Genomic DNA, 22013 nt, shown 5'->3' with positions numbered 1-22013 from the left:
ATTATTATGCACTTACATGTGTTTTGTGGGCAGAGGTAAGTTGAAGGGTAATTTGTTTTGTTTTGGGATTGGTTTCGCCAGGCAAATTTTGCGTGCAAGTAGACGAAGATTCAAGTACAACTTCAAGCAAGAATTCAAGAGCAGAGGTATTAAATCAAAGGAAGCATTGCAGTGGGACATCCTTTGAAGACATGACAGCCATCCGTATATTGTGAAGAAGTGTCAAGGCCAAGAGTCATCATTGTAAAGTTGTAAAAGAGTCATTTGTAAAAGTGTCATCATTGGAAGAGTCATTATTGTCAAAGAGTCAATGTGCCTAGAGTTGAAAAGGCATTATTGGGAGGTATAGGAGTGTCTTGTTGGGATGATGTCATTGTTGGGTTGCAGGTCATAGTGTGTTTGGGTGTTCGGTCAAAATCATTGTAAATCATATTGTATCGTGGATCCCCTGGTACGGGAATCCACGCTCTTGTCTCATTTCAGTCATTATAGGGTGGCAGACGTAAGTTGAAGGGTATTTTGTTTTGTTTTGGGATTGGTTTCGCCAGGCAAATTTTGCATGCAAGTAGACGAAGATTCAAGTACAACTTCAAGCAAGAATTCATGAGCAGAGGTATTATATCAAAGGAAGCATTGCAGCGGGACATCCTTTGAAGACATGACAGCCATCCGTATATTGTGAAGAAGTGTCAAGGCCAAGAGTCATCATTGTAAAGTTGTAAAAGAGTCATTTGTAAAAGTGTCATCATTGGAAGAGTCATTATTGTCAAAGAGTCAATGTGCCTAGAGTTGAAAAGGCATTATTAGGAGGTATAGGAGTGTCTTGTTGGGATGATGTCATTGTTGGGTTGCAAGTCATAGTGTGTTTGGGTGTTCGGTCAAAATCATTGTAAATCATATTGTATCGTGGATCCCTGGTATGGGAATCCACGCTCTTGTCTCATTTCAGTCATTATAGGGTGGCAGGGAAGTGCTAGGCTGGTGCATGAAGTCGCCTACAGGTTGGACCCTGTGAACACTTCAAGGTGGTAGTTGGTCTAGGATGTTGGGGCATCGATTTAGTTGACTACTGAAGAAACCAGGGCATTGGGGCATCCTTCCAGTGGGAGCTGTAGAAGATGCTTTTCTAGAATTCTAGGAAGTTGTTGCTTTCATTTCAGTTGAGGCTGAAGATTAAAGAATTTATTAGAAAAGCGTTCGGTGGTGTTTGACCCGGAGGGGGTTTTCCATCTAAAATTCTTGTGTCTACTTTGTTCTTTTATTTACTATTATTACTACATAAACATTAATAATAACTGAAGATTAACTAATGATTTGAAAAGATTTAAAAGTGCTAATTGCTAAGGAATATTGATTCACCCCCCCGCCCCTCCCCTCCTCAGTATTTCTAACAAATGCAACATAAAAATAATAAGCTTTTCATAACTATAACTTATTCTACTGATATATTAGCAGACAGCATGGCAGCATTATCTGTGGTGTATTGAGTCCCAATACTAATGTATTTGAATATCAATAACAAAAGTGCATCGTGTTAAGCATGTTTCCCATATTGATCATCCAAAAGGGATTAAATATTCTTCAGATACAAAGAAAGTATCACTCTCGGTTAAAAAATAAGCCAAAAAATTTAGTTTTTATGTTCAAAAAATTTCATTCAATTTCTTTGATCACAAGCCATAAGACAACTTATACATAAACCTTTCAGATCACCAAATATTACACATTCGGGATGCTGGAATAACAGAAAGACAGTGTAGTCATGTACATACCAAGAGCTCTCCCAGACTCAGCAGCAAATAAAAATGATATTGGCCCCCAAAACCCGTACAATAGCAAATCCCTCCGACAGATATAATCTTTATTTGATCCTAACACTGTCATATCTCTGTTCTCTGGCACTGCCTTCAAATCCCCTTTAAAGTTGAAAGACTTCACTTTATAAGTAAATTGTTTGTGCTTTCCCATTATGGGTTGGTATTCACATCTGTTGTTGCGTATGGAGTACCCAGGTTAGCATTAAACAGCATGACTTTACCGTTCATAATTTACTACACTGAGAGCAATAACTACACCATGATATTATATACACAAAAGTGTAAGAACATTTAAAATATACCAAAGTACAAAGTTTTATATCTCTATATTGACAAAAGAACTCACTACGCGAAGATTGAAAAAAGGTACCACAATTTTAATCAGTCAATTTGGCTGTTTGCAAAAGATGGGGTCCAATCAAATTGCTCTAAAATAGAAAACTTCTCCAGGATTCCTAAAAATCACCAAATCTTTCATACCCTGAGATCTAACCATCTTAGCAAACTGATTTCACCTAGGTTGTTGACATTTCCTCCCTTTCTATCTGCCCTTTACAAAGAAAGTACCAGACATCTACAAACAAATTGTTGACTCTTTCCATGTTCACTATGAAAGCAAGGACATGACAGAACCTCAAACATACTGTAAACGATTTTGATATCTTCAACTTGAAGTATCTCTACCAAACTCAAGCCCAAAATTACAAACACATAAGCTTTGCATCTAAAGCTGGGAGATTCATGTAAAAGATAAAATGCAAGTAGTATTTCATTACTTTTAAACCGATCTGACTGTTTTCAAACATCAATCTCAGCAATGCCAACTTCATTAGTGTTCTGGACCCTGGCTCAGTATCCAAGTTTTTCAGTCAGCTACTCTGTCATTCTTTTCACCATCCTGAAGTGGTGAGGGTGAATTTTTATTATTCTCACTTACATGACTTATGTTTTACAGTGAAAAGGACAAGCCCAACAGCATCAATGTACTTTTGTGGAAGCTAAAGAAAAATCTCATAATATGCATTGTAATGAATGTGTCAGATGAAGCAAAAACAAGAATCTGTCAGTTAGGATATAAGAATAATGACTTCTTATTGATTGTATTGTTAGCCTGTAACATTCGAGTTTGGAGCCACAGCCTGCCATTAGAGAAAAATTGTAAGCTTTAGAAAGAAAGATTATGTGGAGCCACAACATGCCATTAGAGAAAAAGAGTGAGCTCTAGAAAGAAAGATTATCTGAATGTCCGCTGCTAATCAAATGTAGCTAATAGGACATGAAGGAATCTCATAATATTCCATGTGTCTAAATTAAGGGTCAGGAACTCATGCCCCATCATAAAAATTTAAGAACTAACCTGTGTTGCTATAGTGCAGAGCAAGAGTGGGAACAGGAGTGCTGGAAACACTCCTCAAAAAATATTGGAAGCAGAGTGCCCCAAGACTGTTTTGTGTGTGTATATATATATATATATATATAATGCACATATATTCAAAAAACATGCAGAACATATGAAAACGTAAGTTTACTGCTGCCTGTAGATGAATAATACTTTATTAAGAAGTTAGAAATGTTATCCATAATAGATTAATCATTAGAGCATCAACCATTTAGCAAGGTTGCAGGGGAGTACCCCCCCCCTTCAAACTGCTCCCGAAGCACGCTCCACTCAGGAGCAACCTTGGGAGCGTGCTCCCTAAAAAAATTTGGTGCTCCTTTTTTTTTGGAGCAAACGAGGGAGCGGTTGGGAGCGTTCGCTCCTTGACCGCTCCCGTGGGCAAAAAAGACTAGCGGCCGCCACGAACGGGCAAGGGAGGGGAGGGAAAAATTAAGATAAAAGGCCCTCCTCCCCTCCCATTACTCACCATTTGCACATTGAGAGAGCAAGAGAGGGCTTTTGGAATTGGAGATTGAGTTGAGGAGGAAGATTGAGAGGATTGCTTGGGAGCTCGAGGAGCTTGCAAGGGAGAAAGGAGCTTGGGATTGAAGGCCAAAGAGGTAGGATCTAAACTCTAATCCAACATTTGTGTTTTTTATATGTTTATTGCTAAATGAAAATGTTTCCCCAAACGATTTCTGGGTCTTGGAGATCTCATGTATTCTAGGCCCTCCACAAAATTTTGGAGCTAGAGCATATCAGTTGCTACCCAAAATCAACACTCCCTCTTAGCGAGGAATGTGCTCTAGCAGTGTTTCCCAATAGAAGCACCACACTAATCCATGGCATTGGTCCTCTGCCCCTCATCTACTGCACTGCTACAACCTGTACTACTTCCCATGACACTGCAATTGTCACTGCTACATCTGTATTGCGACTCCCTCTGAATATGTTGCACCATGTTGCCCATAGCACTGCCATTGCTAACTGTTGCACTGCAACTCCCGATACTTATCCATTTCTGCTACTGAAATGGATTCTTCACCATCCCCATCTTCTCCTTGAAATAAACAAAATTTGTTCTTCCTAGGGCCTTAGTGAGGATGTCTGCCACATGTTCTCCTGTAGGAGTGTACCTCAACTGTACAGCCCCTCGTTGGACACAATGTCTGACAAAGTGACACCTGATATCAATGTGCTTCAACAAATCATGAAATACTGGATTCTCAGAGAGCTTGATGCAACTCTGATTATCACACAAAATCCTGGTCGCCTCCATCCTTCTCCTGAATAGATTCACAAGCAATTTCCTAAGCCATATGGCTTCGCACGAAGTTGTGCTAGGTCATTCCTGATCCAATGTTGAAACAATACCCAGTTGTACTTTGTCGATCTACTGAACTTCCAACCCAATCTGCGTCAGTGAACCCACTCAACCTGATGCCATTGCCTTGGGTGTACAATAGTCCATGCTCGACTGTTCCTTGTATATACCTGAGAACATGTTTGGTTGTTGCCCAGTGTGCCCTCTTGGGTTCCACCATGAACTAACTGAGGGTGTTGACAGCATAACAAATGTCTGGCCTGGTATTGACCAAATACATCAGGGACCCTATAAGCTTCCTGTACAAGGTGGGATCAACGTCTTTATCTTATGATGCATCAATCTTCTTCCAGTTGGTGATCATTGGAGTAGCCATAGGTCTACAGTCTTGCATCCTAAATCTCTTCAAGATCTTTGTAGCATATCTCCCTTGTCCAAGGAAGATCTCACCCTTCTTCTGCCAAACTTCCAACCCCAGGAAATAATGCATCTATCCCAAATCCTTCATGTCGAATTCTGTGGCTCGATTCTTCTTGCAATCTTTGATGAGCCTGGATGATCCTGTCAAGAAAAGACCATCCACATATAACACTAGGATTAGAGGCTCATTCTCTACGAAAAGATAATAGAGATTAGGATCTGCGTTACTCTTGACAAACCCCATGTTCTACAAGTAGCCATCAATTCGGCCGTACCATGCTCTAGGTGCCTGTTTAAGCCCATACAAGGCTTTCTTTAATCTGCATACATGAGATTCTTCTCATGTGTCTCAAAACCCTCTAGTTGTTCAATGTATACTTCTTCTTCTATCACCTTGTTCAAGAACGTCGTCTTGACATCCATCTGGTGAATCTCCCACGCCAAATGTGTTGCAAGGGATATCACAGTTCTAATAGAAGTATACTTGGCTACTGGGATGAAGGTTTCTTCGTAGTCTATTCCTTCCTTCTAAGCATACCCCTTAGCCACAAACCTAGCTTTGTATTTCTCCACATTGTCCTCTGCAGCATATTTGACTTAGTAGATCCATCTCGAACCTACCACTAACCTGTCCTGAGGCCTAGGTACTACTTCCCAGACATCATTAACCATTATAGAACTGTATTCCTCCACCATAGCATCTACCGACATTTGATGCTGAACGGCCTCCTGAAAACTAGAGGGTTCCCCAACCTGATCTACTAGGGCCTGGTATCTGTCTGGCTGTCTTCGCTCCCTTTTATCATCCCTAGGTGCACAAATGAAGTCCTCTGCATCTCGTAGAATCTGTCAAAATTCTTGGCTCGTTCTTCCACTGGTAGTGGGTACATCTATCAGCTCTTCCTCTTCCTGAGATTCCTCCTGTTCTGAAGCTTTGCCTTTAGGAGAATTGTTGGTACTAGTTTCTGCTAGTCGAAGTGGTTGGACCAACAGATCGTCTTTTGACTGCTCCTCGAAAGGCATTTCTCGAGATTTCCTGAAAGCTCTGTCCTCCATGAACTTTACATCCCGCCGAACTACTACCTTCCTACTCCCTGGAAGATAGACTCTATATGCCTTAGCATTCTCGCTATATCCCACAAGATATCCTTTCTCAGTAATTTGATCTAATTTCTTTCTCTTTTCTTCGGGTATACGACAATATGCCAAACTCCCAAATATCCTGAAATGACTGACTTCAGGTGTCTTCCCAGTGAAGACCCTTTCCGGAGTGATTTTGCCCAATGCCCTGTGTGGAGTCCTGTTCTGGACATAAACTATCATATTGCATGTTTCTGCCCACAACAATTTGGGCATATCTTGATCATACAACATCGCCCTAGTTGCTTCCACAATAGTAATGTTTTTTCTTTCTGTTGCTCCATTCTGCTCCGGATTGTAGGGAGTTGTCCACTCTCTTCTGATGCCTTCCCTAGCGCAAAAATCGGTGAAGTCCTTGTCAACGTACTCTCCACCATTGTCTGAGCGCAACACTTTTATCTTCTTTCCTATCAGATTCTCTACTAGAGCCTTGAACTCTTTGAATCGACCAAAAACCTCATCCTTGGTTTTCAGAAAGTAGATCCAAGTCTTCCTAGAATGGTCATCGATGAAGGTGACAAAGTATTCGGCACCACTAAGAGCTTTTGTGGACACAAGTCCACACATGTCTGAGTCTATCAATCCTAGAACACTCTGAGCTCTATTGTTAATTTTGGAAAACGCTGCTCTGGCATACTTGCCTAGAGCGCACCCTCAACATACATCATCTCGTTCAATACTTAATTTTGGAACTCTTGATACTCTTTTCCTGAGAATTCTCAGAGCCCCATGCTGTAAGTGTCCCATCCTCTTGTACCATAGTTCATTCAAATCTTTATCTCCATTGTTGCATATCAGTGCCATTGGGCCTTCCTTTTCCAACTCAGGTGTTTGACATATACTTTCTCCTTAATGAAGAAAACGTCATAGCCCTTGTTTTGAAGTTGAGATACGGAGAGTAAGTTCATCCCCAATCCTAGGACATGCAGCACATTGGTTGCTTGAAGCCGCTCTCCTACTTCGGTTTGAAAGACTACAGTACCTCTTTCTATGGGGGTACACTTTGCCTTATTTCCCATGGTGATCTGAAAATTCATCCTTTCTTCTTGATAATTTGAAAAACAGTCTCGAATTCCTGTCATATGCCAGGAAGCTACACTATCTATATACCAAACCTCAGAAGAGGCAGAGCTTGCTAGGCAAGCGACTTCTTCTTCCAATCTAGCTAACATAGAATAATCGTGATCCATGTTCCTCGTGCTTTCTTCTGGAAATATGCGTGAGTCCCTTTGAGTTGATGCCTCTGCATCATGCTCCTGACCCATCGCTGATTTTTCTCTTCTGTTGCCGAACCTCTGCTTCGATACCATGTGAAAATTTCTAACCCGAAATTCTACTATAGTAACTGATTTATTTCACCTACTTATTTCTCACAATAAGTTATTTACGAAATCCCTACAACAAACATTAAAACAAATTCTACTGCAGTTATCACATAATTACATAGAGAAAATAACAAGCACAAGAACCAATCACATCAACACAGTTGTTTTTGGACAATTGTCCACGGAAAAACCCAATGTGGGAAAACTGGTGCAGCAGATGAGGGTTTTATTAATATTTAGCAATAATATCTTTACAAGGAATGATTTTACAGAAAAACTGAGACACTATTGAGAGAAAACACTTGAGACAAGGTTCATCCCTTTCCTGGAAACTTTCGAACACCCTGGAGACCCTTCTCCCACTTCTGCGTCACTTCTGTTAGGGTCCTATAATAATAGGATTCATAATTTTGAATTGGCTATGGTTAGTTTTGTAATATTGTACATACTTTTGCTTTCTACCAAATGTTTTCCCATATTAAAATTAAAAAATATAAAGAGGGTATGTCCTAAAAGAATAATCAAAGGACAAAAAGAAAGAAAAGTAAAAAAAAAAGTAAAAAATATGAACCCCAAAAAAGAGATAAAAATAGATCATGAAAGTGTGCAAATTCAAATACCACTACCTTTTACTTTACTTTGCAAAATAAGATTGTGTGCAGCTTGTCAAAAATGCCACAATCCATGATGGTCAAATAGTTTAATCTTGATTAATTCATGCTTTAAATTTCATGTTGATAGATAGAGAATAAAGATTTCGCCAAACTATTTAATCTTGGCAGATCAGTAGTTAGGGAGAAAATAATAATGAGCTCATCAGTCTAATCTGAGCCATTGGAAGTTATAAGGTTAGAATTAGATAGTTTGCTTCTCAAAAGAAAAAGAAATGAAGGGTCAGCAAGCTCAAATGCACCTAATGAATGAAGAGAAAATTCTAAGGTAAATAAAGGGTAGGTAAAAGAAGTTTTGCAAGTGCGCAAGGTTGTTGAGTCAAAAGCACATTCATCATGCTTCATCCTATGTTTCATGTGCAGGAGGAATTGTGAAAGAAAAAGGACATTCACACAAAGTTTATTTACTAATTTCCCCTCATTTCACTAGACCCCCACATACTTATTTGCTAATTTCCCCTCATTATCCCTTCATTACTTGTAAAAACCCTTTCCCTTCATTTTGACCTTTTATTCCCTTGGTTTCACACATTTTCCTAGACATTACCCTTCAAAAATCATCCCCCCTTCCCAAAACCCCTTTCCCTAGTGTGAAACCCATTCCCATTACAAATACTACATTCCCCCCTTATTAATTTCCCCTTTTCCCTTTAAAAACCCACAAAACCCCTTTTATCCTAAGTTATTTCCTAAAAATCCCGCTTTATAAATCCCCCACGTTATAATTTCCCGACACCCTTTTTAACCCACCAACCCTTGGTGCAGTTAAAAAACCCCGCCATATAATCCATGGTCCCCACCTCTTATTAACCTGCTGCTTATATTTAAATCCCATCATTATTTTGTTAATTAATTACAATTCTTTGTAATTAAACCCCGGGCCCCGCCAACCACTTTCCCAACTCCGTCCGTGCAACTTCACTGCGCGATATCCCTCTGATCTCCCACCCCCAGATCCAACGGCGCACAGCCATATCGCGCGGATTCATCGTCCGACAGTTAACGGCCCAAGAGCACGCGAGATTCGCCGTTTTGTTCGAGCGTTGTTTGGCTACGTGGTGGCACTAGGTTATATCGCATGCTCACGAAAAATACCACCCTCCATCCAAAAGCGGTGCGATATGGCCTAAAACCACCTCCCCACCTAAACCAAAACTGCCCACTGTTCATTCGCCAACTCTCGCACCAAAATGTAACCGTTATTGGTTAAAAGGCCGAAAAAGCCCCAATTTGCTCTTTTCGCTCATTTTCACTGTAAACCTCTGCTAAACCAATTATGACACCCTGAACCTCTGCGCGACCAATTTAACCAACTTTTGCCACCCGAAGACGTTGCAGACACCAAATTGAAGCAGCCAATTGACAGTTGAAGCCTCAGTAACCTCTGCTGCCACCACAGAACCCTGTCTGCGCACCAAACCATCTTTCTCCAGGTATTCTTTGAAAGAACCAAAATGACCCTGTGATTCAATCTGTGCACAGTGATTATTAAAAGATTAATTAAGTAAATTAATTAAAAAACCTTGCTAAATTGAAGAGAAACCTATTGTGCATCCAAACCCCTTTTTTACAGATTGAAATTACCCTCCCTCTGTTCCAGACCTCCTGACCTCACTCCTAAAGCCACAAAAAGAGTAATTCAGTTCAATATACCAAATTATGGCTTCCCAAACCTCTCTGGATGTAAGACCCCTGCAAACCCCTCACCTGGATATTGACCACCTTCCATTAGCCGACAGAGAATTTCAAATCAAGGACACTGCTTCCCCTGCCTACCTACTTAAATTCCACTGCTGGAGTAAAGACAAGTTTTTGAATCAAAATGATGGCATTCACCTATGGGAGTCCAATTTGCCCAAGTACTTGTTCCCAGAAGTACACCTATTCCCATAAATCATCCACTTCTGCCAAGCTTGTTATGTTCCCAGTCAAAGAGCCATAGTCACCCCTGACCAACAGGTTTTATTCACTATTACAGCAGAATCAATAAATCAAATGTTGCAGATCCAGTCAGGCCCAAATGAGATTACTTGAACTCTACATAAAGCTACCTTCCCAAGAAAGCTCAGATCTTTCAGACTTTCATCATTGAAGAGTCTCATACTCCAACAAATAGTCCTCCATATGCTGCCACCATTTTTTCTGAGAGAGGCAGACAAATTATAACCATGCTCTCTTGCATTCTAGGGTACACCACAGATGAACATGTGGATGAGGTTGTCCTTGCTTTCCTTTCTATCTTTTGCCCAGGCAAGCCTCCTGCTACAGTTTACAACTATGCTCAGTTCATAGCAGACATAATCCATGAACAATTTATCAGATTACCAAATGAGAGAGTGTTCAAATACTCTTCAGTTTTGTTTCACATGTTCCTATATTATCAGTCCAACAAATTTCCAGTCAGCATCCAAAAGTTAGACACCAAAGGCAATCCAAGATCTGTCATCTATTGGACACCATTGATCCAAAGATACTCCACTGTTTTTTCCTATAAAGAGTTCATTGACTCATTTGTTCATCCAGTTATAAACATGCTAACCAATAGCTATCAACCCAGGATCAGTCAGGAGATTAAAAGAGTTTTACAGTTGGCTAAGAACAATAGAGTGGGAGACTGGTATCTATACCAGGACCACACAGAAATCAGAATATATGGATGCCAACTAACTCCCTACAAGTTGCCCAAATACCTCCCCATGAGGATATTTGCATTAGAGTATTTTAGGCAGATTATAAACTCTGATGAAGTTAATTTCCTGTCAGCTAGGAAGAAGACCCAGTTTAAAATGAAAAATCAATTGGGCCCCTTTATTTGTAATAATAGGGAAGCTGAACTAGAGGCAGATAAAATTTTACAACAGATGAATTTCAAGAGAAGTTTTATGTGGCAATATGACCCTCATGGAGTCATAAATAAACTAAGGCTCAAATTCAAATTGAGTCCTTTCATACATGATCCTAGGCCAGACATTGAGAGATTTGCCAACCAGTCAGAATGGTTGGAAAACACTTTGATAGATGTGGAGAATACTGTAGTAGATGTGGAGAATACTTTGATAGATGTGGAAAAGCAGATTGATACTAGTTCCTTTCTGCAGGTTCCAGCCCTAGAAGAACAGATGACTATTACTCCCATCCTACAAACTCCAGCCAATGAGGACAGAAATGTGAAAAGAACCAGGGAAGAAGGTTCTAGCTCAGCAATGGACACCACAGATGACCAATTTGAGATCAATTATAGGAAGAGGCCCAAGCTTAATCCTGTAACTGAACAAGAAGACACCATTGACATAGTGGAAATCACTGACACTGACACAATGGTTGGAAGGAATAAAGGCCCAGCAGCTTTAGAAGAAACACACCAGCCTTCTACCTCAAACACCCAACTTATTGAAAAACAACTTAGCATTGAAGTCTCTTCATCTAGCAAGCCTGTGGATAAAGAGAAAGATATTAAAGAGAAGTACAAGGAAATTAAGTTGAGGAATGAGGCATTGAAGGCTGAGACTTATGCCCAGTACTTCAAGCAAACACCTGCCAATCAAAATAGGTTAATGTTAGCCTTTGACATTAAGACTGGAAAGATGCAAATGACATTCATGCAGCCTACAGTCCAGTAGCCCAAATCATCAACAAACTACAAGAAGACTGAATTCGAAGTTTTGGCCAGGGATGTTCACCCTATTGACCAAATCGAATTCCATAAGCAGGCAGGTGAGATGATCTATTCCACCATGACAAATAAAGCAATGACTGTGCACAAACTCCAAAGTTCACTGGATAATATCACAGCACAGTATAAACTAGAAAAGGCATCCTCACAGGCCAAGGACAACAGAATCAAGTCACTGGAAGACTTGGTGATTGAGCTTGGGTATAATCCCAATGATGTCAAAGCTGCAGAGAAACTGATAAAAAAGAAGAATGAGGATATTGTTGCTCTGAAGAAGCAACTGAAGCTGCCCCATTCAGAGCATCCACAGACCAAGGAGGTCCTTGAAATCCAAACTCAGCAAGAGGAGATGATAGACCTCATTCTCCAATTAAATTATCAATTAAAGGAAATGGAGAAGGAATTGGACAGTTTGATACAGTTAAAACAGGCCAGCCTTGAGACAGCCACTGCCACTGCCATTCCAACAGTCACTACAGCAGTACCATCAACCTTGGCAGCTTCATTGGCCCCCACAGCTCCACTGGCTACAGCACTTCCAGCTGCAACAGCATCTACATCAGCAACAGGTTCAACAACAACAACAGCTCAGCCAAGTGATGAGGCAAGCAAACTGGTTAAGGCCATGGAGGACATGTCCATTCAGACCACAGAGATAAATAAACTAAAAGAGCAAATAACAAGTCTGGAGGATGAGAAGAAACTGGCACAGATAATGCACAAGAATGAAGTTCAGAAGTCAACCAGGTTGACTGAAAGAATGAAGAATTTGGAGAAAGAGCTAACATTGAAGGAGCCACTTGCCCAAGCTAAACAATATCTATGGGCCAATATCATTGACTCTATCAAATGATATTTGGCCATCCATACAAGTCACCTTTGAACAAAATGATTTAGTCAAAGAGGCTACAGAAGCAATTCCGGGAGTTAAGGCCGAACTTGGAGACATGCCAGAAGAAACCACCAGAATGATCCAATTTCTTAACTCTAAGAATAAATATGAATTGCAGGAGCTGGACATAGCTGACAGGACTGGCACCATACTAGAGGTGAAAAAAGTGCTCACCAAGAGGAATTTAATGATGAACCTTGAGGACAAATGCCAAACCATGCAGTTGGCTATAGACAAGTTCATGGTTAAGTTTGATGCTTTAAGGCAAAAAGGTCTGCCAAATCCCTTGGTGATAAATGACAAATTGATGCCACATGAAGACTACAACAGGAAAATCAGAGAAGTGGCAAGAGATCAAGCCAATAACTCTTCTATGAAAGGGATGCCTACAGGAAAGGTTCTGTACCAGACATTTGAGAACCTATTTTACCTCCAGCATGAGGTAAAACACCTTTTTGTGAACAGACCCACCTTTGCAAAGTACACAGAAGCAGATGAAATCTACAGAAAAATGGTAAATATCAAATTACCAGATGCAGAGACTTGGGAGAAATTAAATGACTTACTGTAAAAAGGGCAGGGTAAAGGTAAATACAGAGCAGTAAAAGAAAAGCAATAGGTCAGCCTAGTCAAAGAGTATCAGATGAAAGATAGGTCGGCCTAGTCAAAGAGTATCAGATGAAAGAGTATCAATTAAAAAGCCAAAGTAAAAAGAACAGTCAGCGTGAAGACAAACAGCAAAGGAGAAAAGGCAGCAAAAGATCTGACAGCAAAGCCTAATAAACAGGGACAGATTGCAGCAGTTGAATATCTGTCTCTATCTTCTTGCATGAAGATATTTCTTTTTCCTAGATTAATTCCCAAGACAGTTTGGGATATTTTGTAAACTATTTTTGTATAAATACTTCATAATTTGAAGTATAGAGTGTGGATTGCTAGACATTTCTATAGTTGTATTGATCTGTAACCTGAGGGTTCATTGTACCAATTTTTCAAGTCAGCAGACTGGACTGAGTAATAAAGAGATTGCATTACAGGATTCATGTGTTGAGCTACTTCAGTGAAGTATTTTCTTTTGTCAAAATTGTTATTTTCTTAAGTGTTTCACAAACTTGCATGTTATCTAAATTGAATGAATTAACTAGAATTATATTACAGAATTTGTTTAAGTACACTTTGTCTTGAACAGTTAATCATTTTAATGTTTTCTTCTGATATCCAAATTAGGGAATCCTTCATTGCTCCCTAGTTTCGATTGACCCCTACCATTTCCTTCATTATCCAGTTTAAGGAACCCTTAATTGCTCCTTGGATCCGATTGAAAACCACTTCACCATCTAGCCTTAAGATCTGAATTTACTCAGCTACCTTGCCCTGTAAACACTATCTTTAGAACTTGATCCAGTCTTGTTTGCTTGACACTTGACCCCATAGCCCAATGGTAAAAGACATCCCTCTATCCATCTAATTCAGTGATTCCACCACCAAATCAAAACCAAAACCCAAGTATAATAATAACTAGCCTAAAATCAATTGACTAAACAAAGTTAAATCATAAAGAGAGAGCCCTCTCTGAGCATTAGGAAGGCTAGATCCTAATCTCCAAAGTAGGTTTGTGGTTACCTCTATCATTTCTTTCACAACAACTCTAGAGAAATTTTGGAGTGATAACAACTTCTGCGTCACTATACGTGGTTTTGCGTCCCACTGTGTCAGTCGACGTGAGGACTGCTTCTTCCCTCTGCACTGCCTCTCAATACACCTGCGTCACCTCCTCCTCAGTCACTAACTGTTGTTGATGCCCTCCTCTTCCTCCACCCTGCAACTCTTCCTCTGAAATCGATCTCCTTCTCTTTGAGAATCGATTTTCCGTGGGCTACTGAGTATCCGCTAGTGTGTCTCCAAATGATCCTCAAGTCTTCTCTTATACTTTTCTTGTTGATGAATCAACTGTCGAGATTAAGTCTCTAATCAATGGCTAAGATTAAAACAAACTTGATCCTCGTCTCTTAGAAGCTTCTCACCCTTGTTTTTATTAATACCCATTAATATTTTTATTGTCCTTAGTTTAGACTTAGGAACCCATTAAAAATATTAATTATTTTAGTAACTCCTCATCCGAGTGCAATTTCCCCAAACGATTTCTGGGTCTTGGAGATCTCATGTATTCTAGCCCCTCCACAAAATTTTGGAGCTAGGGCATATCTGATGCTACCCAAAATCAACAGTATTGATCCAAGAGGTGGACTCCTCAAGAACCCTACCCAATCTCTGTAGCTCTCTGGGTCTATAGCACCAAATCTCCCCACCTCACTCCTAGAGGTATATCAGCAAACATAGCGAAGTCTTCCTCCAGCCTCGAGGAAAGCCTATCGATCGCAGTTGAAGCCACCTATTGGTACTTCTTCTCCTCCTTGTCCTTCTTCCTGAGAGGACACTGGGTATTGTAGTGACCGAGCTCACCACACCTGAAGCACTTGACCTTTGACAAGTCCTTCCCTGCTTGGGACCCTTTGACGTGAGGGCCACATTCTCCTCCTCCTTCACCGTCTTCGATCCTTTGTTGCTGCCACTAATGGAGCTCTTTAACAAAGCTTGTCTCAACTCCTCGTGCTACAAATCGGCCCGTGTTCTATCCCAGTCTGGTAGCCTATCTCTGCCCAATATGCTTTGGACAAAGACCTGCCAATCCTCTGAGACATTATTGAGTGCCAATCGCACTAGCTCCGTGGGTTGAGGCACTGCCCGAACTGCTAACAACTGGTCTTGGACATCTTGAATCTTGGTAAGGAAGGGGTCTATGCCTTCCCCTTTCTGCATCCGGATGAGTCTCAACTTCTCTTCTAGGTACATCTTCCATTGCTCGGAAGTACCCTGGTACAACGTGGAGAGAGCATCCCACATTTATTTGGCAATATATTTGCCAGTTATATGTGAGACAGCATGATCCCTAACTCCATCTAGGATCAACCGCTTCATCCGCGCCATCTCCTTCTTGTATTCTTTATGTTGATCTGCATCCTGAGGAACTGCCACTACAGCATCAATGTAGGCTTTCAGGCCATATTCATCTAAAAGGAAGAACATCCTTGCCTTCCAAATGACGAAGTTGCAAGCTCCATCCAATTTGTCCTAATCACGAAGCCCAGTCGTGGCCATCTCAATGAAATATCGAAAACTTCCTCTTTCCTTCTGCTCGGTTGCTGTTCTTCTCTTCGCACTCCCTTCTAGAGTGAGAAGATTTGCTCACAACTACTGTCGATCTGCAAGGAAAATCGAACTTCTTGAGACTAGAAGTTCCCTGAGGAGTATTTTCCCTCTGTGTGCTCTTTTGTCTTCCACCTCGATGTTGGCTCTACTCTAGCACATTGCTGCAAAAGCCTCTGCATCCAGCTAGAGATCTGCCCAACAAAAAATCTGAGTTGCTCCCTCTTCCTCTGGAATCACTCAATCTGGAAGGATCGAATTTTTCTGCCCCTCTCAGAAAAATCATTCTTCCTCAAGCAACTCACCTTCTAGCAAAAGACTGCACTGCCCTTGGGAATTTCGACCTGCTGCCCACACTTAGATGCGAAATTCCTTCTTTTCGCCTCTGAGCTCTCCAGCTGATCAACTGCACTCTGATACCACGTGAAAATTCTAATACGGAATTGTATTGCAGCAACTGGAATTAATTGTTCTAATTGTTAATTAATTTAACAATTTATTTGTTATGGCAAATATCAAAATAAACACACTGCAACCCTCACAAATAAAATACTGCAAAAAAATAATGCGCTGGAAACTGAGAAATGGTAGCACACACATAAAATGTGAGACAATTATTTTTGGACAAATGTCCCCGGAAAAACCCAACTTGGGAAAATCGGTGCAGTAGTGAGGGTTTTATTATTAAGCAGCAATGAAAAATTCCAAGTACAATAATCTAGGTGCCGAAATCTAGCGATCTGCAAAGAAATTACTAGCAAAAATACTAGAGGGAAATTTACCCTAACTCGCCTGGCAAGTTGTATCTTGCCTGTTGATTAGACAACAAATGGATGTGATCCTTACTTGGTAGATGGATCTCACCCATTGTCACTAGACGATAGGATGGAAGTGATCATTACATTCTATGGCAAGTTGTATCTCGCCTGTTGATTAGACAACGGGATGGATGTCATCCTTGCCTAGTATATGGATCTCCCCTATTGTCATTCGATAGAGAGTAATAGCTTGAGCTCCCCTAAATTGTCAAATTCTTCTTTTTTTAGATTCGAGAGTGTTCAGTAGAGATGAGCAGAGACGATAGTTGACTTGTCGATGACAAGATATTTGAGATGGGACATATACTGCAGTCGGAAATTTCTCCCTAGTAGAGAGGGATTGTTAATTTGGCAGCTCGGGGACAAATTCCCTCCATTGGACTATCTTCCTCATCCAGAGAAGCCTCAAATTTCCCTTGGAAGAATTTAATTTGGTTAAGAAAAAATGTATTTTAAAGCGAAAACCCACAATGACACAAAAGTCAAGGTCGGCCTAGAAGACAAATTAACCCTCCTTCAATGCCTATAAATGCAGCCTCATGGCACCTCATTTGGACACATCACATCAAGCATCTCTCTTCTCTTCTATTGGTTCGTACATCTGAAATATTGCAGGGTTCTCTTCACACATCCAAAGGAGGAAGTTCTCTTTTTCTGTTCACAGAGTTGTACTTATGTTTGGTAGACTTTCACCAACATTGACCAGCATTGACTTGACTCCTTTTGACTTGGTTTGACTTGTTTTCTATATGTTTTATGAGGCTGCATTTATTGGCACAAACACTGAGGAAATCGGGGCAATTTCACTTGCATTGACCATAGGACTTTGACCTGCGTTGACTGCATAGAGCTTTGACTAAAGTTTTCTCTCTTTTGACCAAGATTTGTTGACTGTTTTGGTGGGGTTTGACCGATCTTTGAGGGTCACATTTAATGCTACTTTGACCAAGTTGATTGGAGGACTTTGACCATTGCCCTATGGACTAGTTAGGGCACACTTGGTTGCTATTGACTTTGATAGAATTGTAGCTTTGACTTTAACCAAATTTGATTTGGGACATATTTGCCTCTTGGCTCATCATTTGATATTGGTTGGTTGACTTTGTTGGATATTCAAAGGATTGACTTTGACTCATTAATGAATTGGATCATTGTACTCTCTTTGTTGAACATTTTATGACAGTCTAATAAGAAGAACAATTTAAAAGGGTGATCCAGGAGGATCTTGTCAGTCCAGCATGAGCGAAGTCTTCAGTGGTTCAAAGTTGATCATGGTCGATGAGGTCTTGAACTTTATCAGCTTCGCCAATTTTGTAGTCAGCATTTAGTGTTCGATATCTTCAGCTTTGACAGTAATGTTATGGTTGTCCAGTGTTCATTTTCTTGATGATATAGTTTTGTACTTAGTCGTCGACATGGGTTTGTCATCCGTTGTGCAGGGTTTGGTGTCGACATGGGTTTGTCGTCATGTGATGTTTGTCGCAAATGTCGCATTGTGACGAAGACGTGTTGTAAAAGGGTTTTTAGAACAAAGAGTGTAAAAGTCTAAGTCCTAAAACCTAATACATCATGTATTAAAATTTCATAACCCTAACCTATACCTAAAACCTCATGCAAACATTAAAGCCTACACCTAAGTCTAAACCCTATCGGAACATTGTATAAACAATACAATACAAATCTAACACATTAACCCTTACAATACAAATCAAATGCATTAAAACCTAAGTCTCGGGCTTTAATTCAAAACAAATGTTTAATGTTAATACTCCGCAGGCTCTAAACTGCAGAGGGTTAGCTTGACTGCAGCAGAGTAAACTTTAACATGTGAGCACTGTGGAGAAAGAAACTACGGTAAGCAGGGTCTCGAAGGTTACGCTGACCGCAGCACTAACCATATCGGAACCTTGGCATGTGAATAGCAAACCGCGCAAATAGAGGGTGTCTTCGCCGTTTGGATTGACAGTTGCAGTCAGGGTTAGCAGTGGCATGTAAGCACCGATTAGCCGCAACCACCAACCAAAACCGTGAAGGCAAATAGTCAGCGGATGAGTCACCGGAACCGTCGAAGCCCTAATCGCGGGGTTAGCTCATCTGTTCACATCCGCTGTTAGCTCCTCTGCCCGGTTAGCTAACTGCTAACGGCTTTCGGGTTATTATAAGGTCAAAAGTGGGTTTTTTGGTTGGGATTTTTAATATTTAAATACACCTAAGCCAAATGTCATTATGTGACATTAAAACTTAACCATAAACCCTAACTTAATCCTAAAGATCAACTAATCCATTCCTAAACTCAGTATGAAGGGGTTCGAATGCATCTAAAGGATTATAAAGGCAGATTGGTGGTTTGGAGGTTGGATTAGAGTGGTTTTGAAGTTTTGTATGCAAATTCTGGAGGATATAGGTTGTTTTGTTTTCAATGTAATAGAAGCATCCGGAGTCGGAATTGGGAACCGTGACAGGTGTTGGAAAGTTATTTCAGAGATCTTTCTTGTGACAGCGATCAGAAATGCCTGCATGCACAATCAGTCTGGTTAATTCCTTGTGTAATCAACCTCCTTGGATTTAATCCTAATAAAGTGGACGCCCATCTTGAAAGCGGACCCGGAGATGTAGTCCATCAGGGACGAACTCCGTAATCAATCTTGTTGTCTGGTATCGCTGTGTTTTTGTTGCTTTTCACTTCTGTTTGCATCTTACTTATGTTTCAATTCTGTCGTCAATTCATTCCTTTTCAAGCAGTTCTCACAGTTAAAGCACTTTAAGTTAACATTCAGTTCACTATTGGCATTAATCAATTCTACTTCAGTTTAACATATGATCATTTCAGATCATATAATTTGGTATCAAAGCAGGTTGTGTTTGTAGAATTTGTCAGTGAATGTTAACCAAGTCAAAGTCGCAATGTGGAGAAGGAATCCTCGAGGAGATTGATCCAGAGATTGGAAAGCGAAGAGTTGCTCATAAGTCGACCATGACAGGATCTGATGCAGGTGAAACTCCAGAAACTAAGATGAGCAAGGAACAGTTTCAACAAGCATTCTTGAGTATGCAGCAGATGTTGGGAGAACTATACGAAGATAAGAAGGCGAGAGATGTAGCTTCTTCTTCAAAGACATCAAAGAAGGACAAGGGTAAAGGCAAGGCTGATAAACCTCCATCATCTCCATTGTCATTTTCTTCTTCTTCTTCTTCTTCCAGTTCAAAATCTAAAACAGAAAAGAAACCTAAGAAAACATCTCTTTTGAAACTTGATGTAAAATTTGAGTTACCTATTTATGATGGCGAAATGAATCCTGAAAAGTTAGGTAACTGAATTAAGCAGTTAGAAGTGTATTGTCGTATTCAGAACATTTCTGACGATAAAACGAAAATTCAGTTAGCTAAACTTAGACACGTTATTATTGATTGGCAGCATTTGAGGCAAGGTAAAGGGCAAAGTGTTTAAGAGTTTACTCAGGAGTTTAGAAAGAAAGCATTGGCGCTTGGTATTTCATTGGATACATGTGAAACTTTATTAAAATACATCGGCAGTTTACATTCATATTTGCAGCATACGTTATTGATGTTTAATCCTAATGACTTTGATGAACTGTGTGTTCAAGCCATACATATTGAATCAGGTGGCAGACCATTCAAGTTTTCACCACAATCATCCAAAGAATTGGAAATCAAGGATTCCAATGACAGTAAGGGGAAGAACAATTCGAAGAGAAAAAAATCAGCAACAGCTCAGAAGGAAGGACCTACTTGTTCTCATTGCCAGAGAGTTGGTTATGATGAATCTAGGTGTTGGAAACTTCATCCCGAACTTAAGCCAAAGAAGTTCCTTAAGGAGAAGGATGAAAAGAAAGCAAATGCAACAATCCAACAAGATCTAGGCTCCGATTCAAGTGATGAAAGGAGGATAACTGCCATAGTTTCGACAAGTAAAACTTCTGACACTGGTTCAAGTTCGAATACTATTGCATCTTCATCAAACATAAATCCTTCAAATGAGGATAAAAGAGTTGAATTATTTAACATAAGGATAACTTCTAAGCACACAAAGATAGATACAATGTTTGACAGTGGATCACAGGCAAATTTAATATCTGAATATTTAGTTAAGAACTTGGGTTTGGAGACATGGAATCATCCAAGACCTTACCCATTAGGATGGCTAAATAAATCAACTCAGATAAAAGTCACAAAACAGTGTCGATTAAGATTTGCCATTACAGCTAATTACATTGATGAAGTGGAATTAGATGTGGTTCCAGTAGACATATGTGGAGTTGTCTTAGGAAGTCCTTATCTTTATGATCGTGATGCAGTGTTTTATAGGAAAGAGCATAAATATCACCTTAAGAAAGATGGGGTTGAATTTATTGTCAGGGCACATCAAAGTAAAACTCACTTGAATTTAGTTGTTGCTAATCAGATGAAGCAATTAATAAGTTCAAATAAGAGATTTGTAATCATGTGTGTAAAGGAACAACATAAGAATCGACATGATGTTTGTTCAAGTTATGAGTCCCAGTTTAAAGATAGTTTGATCGAAGAGGTAGAAACTTTTCCAGTTCTATTTAAAGAACCCAAACATCTTACTCATAAGCAGGGAATACAACATGAGTTACAGTTGATGTCCAAATCTCCTCTTCCTAATGTCAAAATGAATCAATTCAGTCCAAGTTTGGAAGTTATTAGTTACAGGGATGCAGGTCAGTATTGGGGAAAGTCAGTGTTAAATTTCTCTTGTATTGTGTCACCATTTCATGTTTCAAACAGTTTTGAAGCCTCTTTTCAAGTGGAGAGGAAGCCTATTTGTTTTTATATCAAAGCATTTTCTAAAGCAATGTCAAAGTATCCAGTACATAAAAGGGAAACTTATGCATTAAAGGAAAGTGTTAATCAATGGAGACATCATTTAATGAATGACAAAACAGTGATTCAAACAAATCAACAGCCACTTCAATACTTTCAAAGTCAAACTAAGTTGCAGCAGTTTTCACCTTACAGTTTGATGAGTTTATTGCGGCAAGTTCACTTAGTACTCAAGAATCAAGAAAGTATATCAAATCAAGTAGCTGGTATGATGTCAAGAATGTCTTTGAATGTTTCTACCATTCCGCAAAATAGATTGTTAATACATGTCAATAGTATTGAACAATATCCTGTAGAGACTGTTTTCAAAGATGTTTATGAATCACTAATTCATGGTACTTCATGGAAAGAAGTCAATTGCCATGTTGTTTAACCGTCTTTGCAAGTTATGCATACTGCAGATGGACGAAACAAGTCACAGATTCAAAATGTGCCATAATCAGCGTCATCAGGGTCATCACTTTTCGGCGGTTGATCGAATG

At 39.9% G+C, this 22013-nt stretch overlaps 1 protein-coding gene across 1 annotated transcript in view; it reads right to left on the bottom strand.

Annotated features, from left to right (window-relative positions):
• LOC149224583 (psbP domain-containing protein 5, chloroplastic-like) overlaps positions 1-22013 on the bottom strand; it is a 191391-nt gene that overhangs the window by 157668 nt on the left and 11710 nt on the right. The window contains exon 2 of the mRNA XM_089388219.1: positions 1773-1987. Coding sequence (XP_089244345.1) covers positions 1773-1987 — 215 coding nt within the window. The remainder of the gene's footprint in view (positions 1-1772; positions 1988-22013) is intronic.

The sequence above is a fragment of the Pinus tabuliformis genome, chromosome Q, assembly GCF_031772625.1.
Source record: "Pinus tabuliformis cultivar Carrire ecotype Pingquan chromosome Q, CPIR1, whole genome shotgun sequence".
NCBI classification, from domain to species: Eukaryota; Viridiplantae; Streptophyta; class Pinopsida; order Pinales; family Pinaceae; genus Pinus; species Pinus tabuliformis.
The sequence above is the reverse complement of the archived record's forward strand: the minus strand, read 5'-3'. Positions and strand labels throughout refer to the sequence as shown.